The 12,816-nt window shown below is 43.3% G+C and overlaps 2 protein-coding genes across 8 annotated transcripts in view; one reads left to right on the forward strand and one right to left on the reverse strand.

Moving 5' to 3' along the window:
• Window positions 1-10,673, reverse strand: part of blk (BLK proto-oncogene, Src family tyrosine kinase) — a 90,516-nt gene extending 79,843 nt beyond the window's left edge. For 6 of the 7 annotated variants that reach the window (XR_010016344.1, XM_063035456.1, XM_063035465.1 and 3 more), the window contains exon 1: window positions 2,048-2,664. The gene's annotated coding sequence lies outside the window, so the exon portion shown is untranslated. Of the gene's footprint in view, window positions 1-2,047; window positions 2,665-10,628 lie in introns of those variants that run through there. The other variant, XM_063035448.1, reaches the window with a different exon arrangement.
• On the forward strand, window positions 7,451-12,475 carry mpg (N-methylpurine DNA glycosylase). The gene has a single exon (XM_063035478.1). The coding sequence runs from the start codon at window positions 10,338-10,340 to the stop codon at window positions 11,136-11,138; it is 801 nt and encodes a 266-aa protein (XP_062891548.1). The 5' UTR covers window positions 7,451-10,337; the 3' UTR covers window positions 11,139-12,475.
• Window positions 12,476-12,816: the final 341 nt, after the last annotated feature.

Raw genomic sequence — 12,816 nt, forward strand, 5'->3', positions numbered from 1 at the left:
GGAATGAATTACAGTGCAACAAAGAAAATCTTTTATGTTTCATAAACTTTTTCTAGCTGCATCCAATTTCAGCTGCGTAGTTACAAAGGCAATGTGCTCGGGAGCATTTCAGTTACTGTGTGTACCTCCCTGTCCTTCTTTAATGCTTTCATCAAAACTTCTGTATTCCTTTCTCTCATGTGTTTGTCCAGCCCAGTTCTGTGATAATATACTGGTAGATTACACTTATCATACACATTGTTTCCAGTACTAATGGAATGCTAAGCAACATAAAAAAATGTGATTTTGCTATCTTGACCCTATAATTAAATATATAAATAGGACCAAGGCACAGGATTCCACTATGGCCTAAGAATGACCAGTGCCTGGGTACATTCACATAGAAACATAGAAAACGTACAGCATAATACAGGCCCTTCGGCCCACAAAGCTGTGCCGAACATATCCCTACCTTAGAACTACCTAGGCTTTACCCATAGCCCTCTATTTTTCTGAGCCCCATGTAGCCATCCAGGAGTCTCTTAAAAGACCCTATTGTATCCATCTCCACCACTGTCGCTGGCTCTCTGAGTAAAAAACTTACCCCTGACATCTCCTCTGTACCTGCTTCCAAGCACCTTAAAACTGTGCCCTCTCGTGTTAGCCATTCCAGCCCTGGGAAAAAGCCTCTGACTATCCACACGATCAATGCCTCTCATCATCTTATATACCTCTATCAGGTCACCTCTCATCCTCCGTCGCTCTAAACAAAAAAGGCCGAGTTGATTCAACCTGTTCTCATAATGCATGCTCCCCAATCCAGGCAACATCCTTGTAGATCTCCTCTGCACCCTTTCTATGGTTTCCACGTCCTTCCTGTAGTGAGGCGACCAGAACTGAGCACAGTACTCCAAGTGGGGTCTAACTAGGGTCCGACATAGCTGCAATATTACCTCTCGGCTCTTAAACTCAATCCCACGATTGATGAAGGCCAATGAGCCGCATGCCTTCTAAACCACAGAGTCAATCTGCGTAGCAGCTTTGAGCGTCCTATGGACTCGGACCCCAAGATCCCTCTGATCCTCCGCACTACCAAGAGTCTAACCATTAAAACTATATTCTGCCATCATATTTGACCGACCAAAATGAACCACCTCACACTTATCTGGGTTGAACTCCATCTACCATTGTCCACAAACTTACTTCCAGGCTTTGCAATGCAAGTTGCACAATGCTGCAGCCTCTGCAGGACATCTGTGGCAAGAAGGCAAAACCACTGGGTACTACTTTACGGAATGAACTTCAGAATCCCTGTTGAATACCAGTAAAAAGCAGGAAGTGCCTGTGAGAATACCGTCTTAATTTCAGAGGAGGAATAGAAAGTGAAATAAAGGCCAAAAGGTCCAAGTAGGAGTAAAAAAGGAAAATAAATAAAAATGTTTTTTTTTAATTTAAAGTCACTTATCATAAATGAAACCTGAAAGAGTAGGAATCTGCAATTGCTGTTGCTAATTTTCAGTACCAACGAGATTGTTCGGAAGTAATTACTAATTATTATGTCTTTAAGGTCAATTTGAAATTAATTGACTTTGTGCCGACGTAATCCAGCGCTTCATGATGTTCCGTGCATTTGAAAAGGGAGCCAGGCGCTTTGGTTGAAATTTGAAAGTGAGGGACAGGGGATTCGGGGTTTTCGCTGTTGGCAATATCCCATCTAACAGTAATAATAAACGACAGTTGTAAAACCCGGCGAGCGATCTCAGAAAGTTCACCTCACTTAAGTACAAAGTTAATTTTATCATGGCAAGATCAAGTGATATCCCGTCCCCTTACTGATTTTAAACGATATTATCATCCTGTCACCCTCGGAAAGATTTGACTTGCTCCTGGTTGGATTCCATTCATTTTCTGAAAGACTGTACCCCTCACTTTAAATATTGGCGAATAAAAATAGACAACCTTTATTGTACAGATACACCTCACTGATTGCCTTAATCTTTTCCTTTGAAAAGAACAAGTTTACTTAACGGAATCTTTATACAAAAGTTCAACTTTATTGGATATTTACCTGAATTGTAGTCTATTTACATTAAGTTTCAATCCGTGAAAATGGCAACGGCTTCGTCTGATTCTGCGGAAGGTAACATGAGGGGACGTCCTTTACAACCCGGTTGAGAGGTGCAAGTTTGTTTTTTTTCCTGGCTGTCTAACCAAGTTGGACATCGAGAATAATCGGAAACCATCGAAAATGGCCACAACACACCTTGTTTTTTTTTGGGCTAGTTTCCACAGAAAATGATCAGCGGTAATACAGCCCTTCGACCACGCTGGCCCGGCACCAGAGAGGATACAGGCGAAGAATAAGGGTGCCTTTGAGCGAGTGATCAGCGCTACAGGGAACTCAGGTCAGTCACACCAGCCGCATGAAAGGCGTGCATTGTGTGCCGCTTCCTCGGGGCAGTGGTTTCGGCAGTGGGTACGACCTTCCTTCAGCTCCCGTCCACCCTACGCCACAGGTTGAACGGACTTCTCAGCTAGACTAGCCACACGTTGCTGAGATGCCGCCACGGGTGGAGTCAAGCCTCGGGTCTTCCGTGTCATTTTGTTTATTTACTTCTACTCCTCCAACAAACGGAAAGCGTCGCTCTGAGATGCCGGGAGCAAATCTTCTGAACCAAGGGGTGTTGTTACACCGCATGTGAGCGGCTAAATGGGAACTGCCTTCTGGACTCACCATGGTCCCATGCTGTCGGTAAAATTTAACCCTTTGCAAACCCATGTGACATTGAAGTCCAGCCGCGGTAGATAGGTAATGTTCCCATCCACCGTTGCCCATCCAGGCGATATTTTTCAATTCCCTTTTCGCTTACCGAAGAAGTAATGTCCGAGCATATCTATACAGAGAGTTGTCGCGGAAAGCGGTATTATCAAGGACCCGCGCTGGGGAAAACCATGCTCTCTTCTCGCTGCTTCCATCAGGAAGAACTTACAGGAACCTCAAGACCCACACCATCAGCCTCTTGAACCAGAGGCAATAACTTCCCTCGCCCCATCTCTGAACTGTTCCACATTCAAGAACTCTTCATCTCACGTTCTGGATATTTATTACATTATTAGTGTTATATTTTTCTCTGGTAAAACTGAGGTCCGAGCATAGCCATGCATACACATTTCTCAATTGCTAGGAACTTTGGAACTATTCTAGTCGTGTTTATTATCATATAACCATATAACATATAACAATTACAGCACGGAAACAAGCCATCTCGGCCCTTCTAGTTCGTGCCGAACTCTTACTCTCACCTAGTCCCACCGATCTGCACTCAGCCCATAACCCTCCATTCCTTTCCTGTCCATATATCTATCCAATTTAACTTTAAATGACAACATCGAACCTGCCTCACCACTTCTGCTGGAAGCTCGTTCCACACAGCTACCACTCTCTGAGTAAAGAAGTTCCCCCTCATGTTACCCTTAAATTTTTGCCCTTTAACTCTCAACTTCATGGCTTTCCGGAGATTGATGTAAATATTGCTGTGTAGGCCTAATCGGTTAATACCATTGTGTAGTGACTGGGGGTGATACCAGTCGTAGATATTGCTATTGGGACAATGGTCATGTTCCATAGTCTTTCAATTTCATCTTTTAATTCATAATAAGTCTGTTGTTTTCCCACTTATTTATATCTGTATGTTACGTTTGTTTGGAATCTATTAAGTAAATTGTTCTTGCTTGTTTGGAGTCATAGAAAAGTACAGCACAGAAACAGGCCCTTCAGCCCATCTAGTCTGTGCTGAGCCAATTAAACTGCCTACTCCCATTGACCTGCACTGGGATCATAGCCCTCCATACCTGTACCATTAACGTACCTATGCAAACTTCTCTTAAGCGTTCAAATGGAGCTCGCATGCACCACTTGCGCTGGCAGTTCATTCCACACTCTCACGACCCTCTGAGTGAAGATGTTTCCCCTATGTTCTCCTTAAATGTTTCACCTTTCACCCTTAACCCATGACCGCTGGTTGTAGTCCCACCAAACCTCAATGGGAAAAGCCTACTTGCATCTATACCCCTCATAATTTTGTATACCTCTATCTAATCTCCTCTAAATCTTCAGCATTTCAAGGAATAAAGTCCTAAACTATTTAATCTTTCCTCCTGTTCTGGCAACATCCTAGTAGATTTTCTCTGTATGCTGTCAACCTTATTTACATCTTTCCTGTAGGGAGGTGACCAAAACTGCACACAATACTCCAAACTAGGCCTCACCAATGTCTTATAAAACTTCAACATAACATCCCATCTCCTGTACTCAATACTTTGATTTATGAAGGCCAATGTGACAAAAGCTTTCTTTATGACCCTATCTATCTTTGACCCCATTTTTAATAAATTATGGACCTGCATTCCCAGATCCCTTTATCCTACCGCACGCCTCAGTGCCTTACATATTTCATGTGTAAGGCCTATCCTAGTTGGCCCTACCAAGGTGCAACATCTCACATTTCTCTGCATTAAATTCCATCTGCCATTTTTAGCCTATTTTTCCAGCTGGTTCAGATCCTGCTGCAAGTCATGATAGTTTTGCATGACACCTCCAATCTTGGTGTCATCTGCAAATTTGCTGATCCAGTTAACCACATTATAATCCAGATTGATGATATAGATGACGATCAATAACAAACCCAGCACCGATCTCTGTGGCACACCACTAGTCACGGACCTCCAATCAGAGAGCCAGCTGCCTTCTGCTACTACTTTCTGGTTTCTCTCACAAAGCCGATGTCTAATCCAATTTACCATCTCATCTTGAATGCTGAGTGACTGAACCTTCTTGATCAACTTCCCATGTGGGGCCTTGTCAAATGTCTTGCAAAAGTCCATGTAGTCCACTGCCTTTCCTTTATCAACTTTCCTGGTAACTTCCTTGAAAAACTCTATAAGATAGGTTAGACATGACCTATCACGCACAAAGCCATACTGACCACCCTTCATCAGTCCATGTCTCTCCAAATACTTATATATCCAGTCCCTTAGATCCCATCCAATAAATTTCCTACTACCGATGTCAGGCTCACCAGCCTATAATTTCCTAGGTTATCTTTAGAACTTTTCTTAAACAGTGGAACAACACGAGCTATCGTCCAATCCTCTGGTACCTCTCCTGTCACTAAGGATGATTTAAATATCTCTGCTAGGGCTCTGGCAATTACTGTTCTTGCCTCCCCCAGTGTCAGAGGGAACACCATGTCAGGCCCTAGCAATTTATCCACACTAATTTGCCTCAAGACGTGAAACAGCTCCTCCTCTGTAATCTGTGTAGGGTTCACAAAGTTGCTGCCTCTTTGCTTCACTTCAATACACTCTATGCCCTGTAATATTATATATGGATGGTTATTATGGATTGAAGTAATATAATTTGTGGGTCTCTAAAACTGCATTAGGCTTGTACTTATAGTAAGGTATGGAGTTTGTATTTTAAAGCAAGATTTTGATGAATGATGTTTGCCATTTGATTGTGCCTGTGTAAGTAATCAGAGTTAAACTGCTGTGCAATTCTTTAATATGTTGAATTGTTTCTGGCATTTTCTGCATTTATTGTCTTGAATCTGTTGGTCTTTTATTTTTGATATTTTTGTATTAACCACCTGGTCCTGTATTGCCACAAGGAATCCCTCTGTTTCTGGAAAGAGGACTCCAAATCTGAGCCAGGCGTTTCACACTTCCTTGTCAACATCTAGTCTGCTCAGATTGTGGGGATGTCTTCCTTTGGTCAGGTTCTTCCATTGGTTAACTTTTTCTTCTGCAGTGATAATTTCTTCATTTTGGGGGGTTGTAGTTTCATTTAAGTTTACTGGTGTGTACCACTAAGGATTGCTGATCAGAATTACATATGCTTGCGTGAGGTACTGAATCCTGTTTTCGTTGATGAAAATATGTTTTTATATGACTGTTGTGTAATTATTTCTGTCTGTTTTTTTTCTCTCTTCCTCTTTCTGTCCCAGGTAGTATTATTCTAAGTGCTTTCTAAAATTTGTCATTTCAGTTCTTATTTTTCTTTGTAAATTTTCCAGGTCAGTTTCAGACCAAGATACTATGCCAAAAGTATACGTTAATATGGGTATAGCGAAAGTATTTGTTGCCTTTGTTATATTTTTACTATTGGGCTCCGTTCGGCAGATCTTCTTAAGCCTTGAAGTAAATCCCTTTATTGCACTATGATCTATGTAGTTTATCTGGGATAAGAATCCAAGATATTTATGTTTCGTATTCTATCTTGTATACATAGTATACTGCTGCTCTATTTTATACTCTACTAGCTCTATTGCACCTTTCCTTATGTTTAATGTTTTGCACTTATCCAATCCAAAGTTCATATTTTCATCTTTAGAAGATAGTTCTACTATTTGAATTTGCCTTAGCTTTACCGATTAATATTTATTACGTTTTTTTTTCTTTTTCTATTTGCATCGTTTGTTGTCTTTTGTTTGACAAAGACGAGAAAATCTGCAGATGCTGGAAATCCGAGCAACACACACAAAATACTGGAGGAACTCAGCAGGCCAGGCAGTATCAGTGGAAAAGAGTAAACAGTCGACGATTCGGGCTGAGACCCTTCATCACGAAGTCCTGATGAAAAGCCTCGGCTCGAAATGTCGACTGTTCACTCTTTTCACCCGCACGTAAAGTTGCTGTGTGACATCTCCCGACTGTTCCTCCCGCATTTTGTGTGCGTTGTCTTTTGTTTGTCCGTTTTCTTTGATTCTATTCTGTTTCTTTGTATTTACTGTGCATCCTCGCAATAAAATGCCTCTCAGGTGACATATGGATGCATGTACTTTGATAATAAATTTAGTTTCAACTTTCTGAAGGCTGCAGGTGAAACTGTGACATTTTTCCATGAAATTGTGTCAAATAAAACCTACCATTTAACCTACAATAACGAAGGAAACACTGAACAAATGAATCGTAAAGAAAAATCATAGAAGAACACCAAGTAAATAAGTCTATTTTAATGAGTAAATATTTTCCGCAGAGCCGATCGACTGCATTCCCAGTTACTGGATTTGTTAGACTGTCTCCAGATTTGATGGGAAGAAATTCTACATTATTCAAAAGCGGTTTTTTTTTTTGATTACTCAACTGGCTGCTTATCGGGCTTTTTAGCAGCCCATGGGGCTGTAACTCCAATCATTATGGCGCTACACGACCTCCACGTCCGAATTCCGCTGGGTGAGCGTCAGAAGTATCTCCCGCCAGAACTGTTCGGGTTTCTGTGAAGGCTTTCAGCCCAGCTACACCTCAGTATTTCGACATCCACACCCGAACCCGGCGTTTCTTGCAATTCACTGCCATGAAAGACTTGGCAAAATACAAGCAGCGCAAAATAAAAACATTCCAATTTTGCTGATGCCCATAAAACTTGCCTGCATTAAATATAGTAAAAATAAGACATTAAAATCGATGCGATGAATCGTTTGCTTCCGGATACTTGGTGTTATTTATAATAGTGCACATACTTCAATATTAAGTATAAGTGAAGATATCGGGGCATCCTCGCCTTCTGATTAACGGCAAACAAAAAGACAGATCCAATTATAAGCAAACATGTGCAGCTGAGTGTAGCATACACCTGAGATATGAACCATCTGCAAAAACAGAACTGAACACTGAAAAACCGAATCAGAATGAAGTTTGTTATCACTGATATATGGAGGGACATTTTGTGGTGGCAGCACAGTGTACGACATAAACTTATTACTATAAGTTGTTATAATTAACACATGAATAAAACTTTCAAAAAAAGTGCGAGGTCGTATTCATGGGCTCGCGGACTATTCGGAAATCTGATGGCAGAGGGGACAAATCTGATCCTAAAAGGTAAAGTGTGGGTTTTCGGGCTCCTGTACCTCCTCCCCTCTACTGAGAAGAGGGCAAGTACAGTACCAGTTCAGCTATGAAGATCGTAGTATGCACTTTTTCTCATGCTGACCGCTGTTATTTAAGGCAGAATACTGCTACAATGGTAATTTATCGACAACGAACTACACATTTCATTGTACAGAATATTCCCTACAGAAAAGAATGGCAATTTACGGGACATCGTGATGTCACTCAGCAATTCATCATTCTCAGTGCGGTTACAAAAGTAGGATTCTTTCTACAGTTTCTAATAAAAGCAAACTGCTGGAGAAACTCAGCGGGTCAGGCAGCATCCCTGGAGGCATGTGGACAGTTGATGTTCTGCGGACTGTTCCTGACGCACTCAGTTGCTCTGATAAATTGCGTTTCTTTTGCTTCAGATTCCAGCATCTGCAGCCTTCTGTGTATCCTGTTAACGTCTCGGGCTTTTCAATTTGTCGTGACTGTGGATTTGAATTCAGACTTAATGGATCGCAGATAGGACACATTCAACTGAGCCACGTTATGATCAAACTCCCTGGCTAACTTCGGGCCATATCCATTACATTTTCCACCGCACACTGACCCTGTAGTTATGCCACTGAATGTTTACGGGTGTCTGTGATGATAGGTATTTTTATACAGCACTGTATTTTGTTGAAATGAAATAAAGGCGATTTGTTCAATTTCTTCTCCTGCTTGGTTCCAGCTTGCTACCCACCACCCATTTACGTGATGGAAAGGCGTCCTTGTGATGATGCATCTATTCCCGGTGGTGGTGATGCCTGTACGCCAGTGGAACACCGGACTTTCTACAGACAGGCATCCTCCGACGTGATGAGTCAGCCGGTGCAGGAGGGTACTGCCAGTGCTGCCTCTTGCCTCATGCCACATGCCTTAAGGCTTTTTTACATCTCACCACGCCTACACAAAGGCCCCGTTTTATGCCTTGACTGGCGTGTTCAGCAGGGCCCCCTCCCCCATAATAACATACCCACTGCAGTAAAGCGTGGCTTTATTCCATCAATCCAAATTTAACATCTAGGAAAGGCGGAATGCTCCATGGAGGGAAAAGGTCAGCAGGTGAATTGAATAAGTCGCCTTACCGGGGTAGGCAGGTTCTGCGAGGACATTCACAACACTCAGAATACTGCAGAGCCTCTAATACTGGGGATAGGAAAAACAAGGCCCAGGGCTCAGAATTCGGGATTGCTTTAAAAACTGAACAAAAATGTACTAGGAAGCTGGTATTTTGAGTTTTTAACAGGTGCTTGCAATTTTTATGCAGACAGACGTAATTTCTGTCATTAATTACGGTACCTGGAAATAGTGAGCAAGGAAATTTAAATCTGAAAACATAGAGAACTTTCCCGTATGTCATGAGCTGTTTTGTTTCGGTTTCCATCGTTGAAGAGCAGATTGTCCCAAGAGCTGACTTTTCCTACTGATTTCCTGAGATGCTCCTGAGTTGTCTAGGTTCTGCCCAGCGGCATCCCCAGATGTGCGGACTACGTCGTGCTTTAACCTTTGATGAGGTATATAGATATTCATTTTTGGTTTAGTACAGTATTGGCAGTGAAGAAGCGAAATGAATCTATGTGGTTCATCCATTTGTAATTATTCAATATACCTTACACCATTTGAATATACCGCTTGATGCCTTGTTTTTTTTTCCCAGCCGACTTGAAGCTCTTGGCGTTGGGACACTTGGGGTAGACGGATATCAGAGTAGTCAGGATCAGCATTTGCTTGGGGTGAATTGGCCAGAAGACATAGAAAAACTCGGGAAGCAGCTTTGGATATGGACTGGCTGAAAAACCCAACAGATATGGTGAGGATTCAGGGGATGTAATTCGGGGGGGGGGGCTAATGTGAGGAATTGAGATCATCTGTATTAATATAATCGCTTGGTTTTAGGAAACCTTCGGGGCGAGTAATTTGATCCTTTTTTTTATTTACTTCTGAGGATCTGTGGGACACTGACTGGAATTCATTGCTGATGCCAAATTGAGTCAATCATTCTGCTAGGAGACTCACACCTAATGTCAGATTTCCTCCCTTAGGGGGCATCAGTGAACAGAATCCAGTAGTCAGGAGAGTTTGATTCCTGAGAGTTAGTTGCTCTTTTTTTTTAAACCGCTGATTGCTGAATTTAATTTCCATCACGGCCGCGGTGGAATTTGAATTTCTAGATGAGTCGCTTGACAAAGAAGGGCACACAGATTGTAGGTAATTTAACACGGCAAGAACGTTGCAGCTCTTTTAACTTGCTCGGCCGAAGGCAAAACCGTGCTACCGCAGCAGAGCGTTTGAATTGGGACACACCAGTGAAGGTGCTGGGGATGAACTAGGACGCCCGGAGTGGTCGTTTGTCGGGACTGGCTCCTACTTCCTGTTCCGCGGGTGAGGAGAGTTAAGTGCCGCAGGATTCCGGGCTGCGGCGGGTTCTGCTGGAAATGGCATGGAGGAGAAGGGGGCTGGCGCACGCCGCAAGCCCAGGGAGGCGTGGGCCATCCAGCGGACTGCAGGCGGCTGCTGAGGACGGCGCGGTCGCGGAGACCCTGCAGGATGGCGCGGCCTGCACCGAGCAACTTCCCGCTGGCTTGTCACACCCCGGCCGGCTCCTGTGGGACTTCTTCAGCCGGCCGTGCGTGGCTTTGGCCCGGGAGTTCCTGGGTCAGGTGATGGTGCGGAAGTTGGCCGACGGCACCGAGCTGAGGGGCAGGATTGTGGAGACCGAGGCTTACCTGGGCGGGGAGGACCAGGCCTCGCACTCCCGCGGCGGCAGGCGGAGCCTCCGGAATGAGGCGATGTTCATGAGCCCGGGCACGCTGTATGTTTACCAGATCTACGGCGTGTACTTCTGCCTCAACGTGTCGAGCCAGGGCGACGGAGCGGCCGTGCTGGTGCGCTCGCTGGAGCCTCTGCAGGGACTCGACGCCATGAGGGGGCTCCGCGGCCAGCGGAGGAGGGCAGGGGGCAAGCCCCTCAAAGACCACCAGTTGTGTAACGGCCCCTCCAAACTGTGCCAAGCGTTGGACATCACCAAGAGCTTTAACAAGGAGCACTTGGCCACGGACACGGGTCTCTGGATGGAACGAGGTCCCGAAGCCATTGTTGAAACTGATATAATCTCTACGAGCCGAATTGGTATAGGTTATGCAGGGGAGTGGGTTAGCAAACCTCTCCGGTTTTACATCAAAGGCAACAAGTGTGTGAGCGTTATAGATAGGAAAGCAGAAACGATGAACGACTGATCGTACTGGGTTGTGCCAGTAAAATCTCACCCTTTTCGATGCCCTCGTGGTACTGTTAGTGGTTCTGTAATGTAATTTTGTGTACTGACGCCGGTAACAGTTTTAATGCTGAGCCTTTTAAAGCAGTCACTTAATGATGTGACATTCCAAGAATCGTGTTCTGATTCCGTCCTTATAATGGCCATATTGAAATAGTACATATATATGGCTTGACAAAAAGAAAGGAAACACAATTTTAAATCTCCGAAGTAATGTAAAACGATTATTTACTAAAATACAGGAAAATTAATATTAAGGTGTAATAGATGTAAGATGGACTCAGCGTTTTAAAAATGCACAGGTACTGGTAGATAAGTACCTTAAATAGACCATAAACATGTTTGTATAATGTACATTTCAATTAACTGTTCACAATTTTTTAAGTATTTGTTACAGTAGGTTATAAATACCATATAATACAGAAACCAATCAGTCATTGGGTCTGGACCAGCTGTTTATTGAGCATTTTACAAAACTCCCACAGCGCTAGTCCACTACAAAACTTTGCATTCTCCTTGGTTTATAGTCATAATTCCATTTGAGATGTGTGCTTCTGGCTAAAGATGAGTGATTGTAATCTATGTCATTATACATATTTCTCCCAACTTTTCTCCTCATTCCCTGCGTGGTAATTTTAACAGTTTAGTTGCTGACTTCTCCAAATGAGAAACATTTCCTCCCTCACTATCAAAATACTTAATCATTTTAAACATCTCTCAGTTTATCCGTTGCAGTATCTCAACCCTCTTCACGTAATCAGAACCATCCACCTCTAGAGATATCCTATATGTATGTGCCATAGAGAACGTATCCAAAAGAGGTAGAGAAACATAGGGTTCAGAGGCATAGTTACATTGTGTTAATGGTGTATTGTAATATGACATATCCTGTGACTTGGACCATAAGTCATAGAAGCAGAATTGGGGCATTTGGCGCATCGAGTCTGCTTCACCAGTCCATCACAGCTGCTTTAATATTCTTCTCAAACCCCATATTCCTGCTTTCTTCCTGTAGCCTTTACGCCTTGACAAATCAAGGACCTATCATCCTCAGCTTTAAATAGACTCAATTCGACAAATTCACTAACATATGGCTAAATAAATTTACCTTAGTGTTTGTGCTAAACATAGAAACATAGAAACATAGAAAATAGGTGCAGGAGTAGGCCATTCGGCCCTTCGACTGCACCGCCATTTATTATGATCATGGCTGATCATCCAACTCAGAACCCCGCCCCAGCCTTCCCTCCATACCCCTGACCCCTGTAGCCACAAGGGCCATATCTAACTCCCTCTTAAACATAGCCAATGAACTGGCCTCAACAGTTTGCTGTGGCAGAGAATTCCTCAGATTCACCACTCTCTGTGTGAAGAAGTTTTTCCTAATCTCGGTCCTAAAAGGCTTCCCCTCTATCCTCAAACTGTGACCCCTCGTTCTGGACTTCCCCAACATCGGAAACAATCTTCCTGCATCTAGCCTGTCCAATCCCTTTAGGATCTTATACGTTTCAATCAGATCCCCCCTCAATCTTCTAAATTCCAACGAGTACAAGCCCAGTTCATCCAGTCTTTCTTCATATGAAAGTCCTGCCATCCCAGGAATCAATCTGGTGAACCTTCTTTGTACTCCCTCTATGGCA

Source organism: Mobula hypostoma, chromosome 2 (assembly GCF_963921235.1).
Source record: "Mobula hypostoma chromosome 2, sMobHyp1.1, whole genome shotgun sequence".
NCBI classification, from domain to species: domain Eukaryota; kingdom Metazoa; phylum Chordata; class Chondrichthyes; order Myliobatiformes; family Myliobatidae; genus Mobula; species Mobula hypostoma.

Excerpts from the sequence above, each read along its gene's own strand:
- mpg (XM_063035478.1), top strand. The coding sequence starts at position 10,338 with ATGGCATGGAGGAGAAGGGGGCTGGCGCACGCCGCAAGCCCAGGGAGG.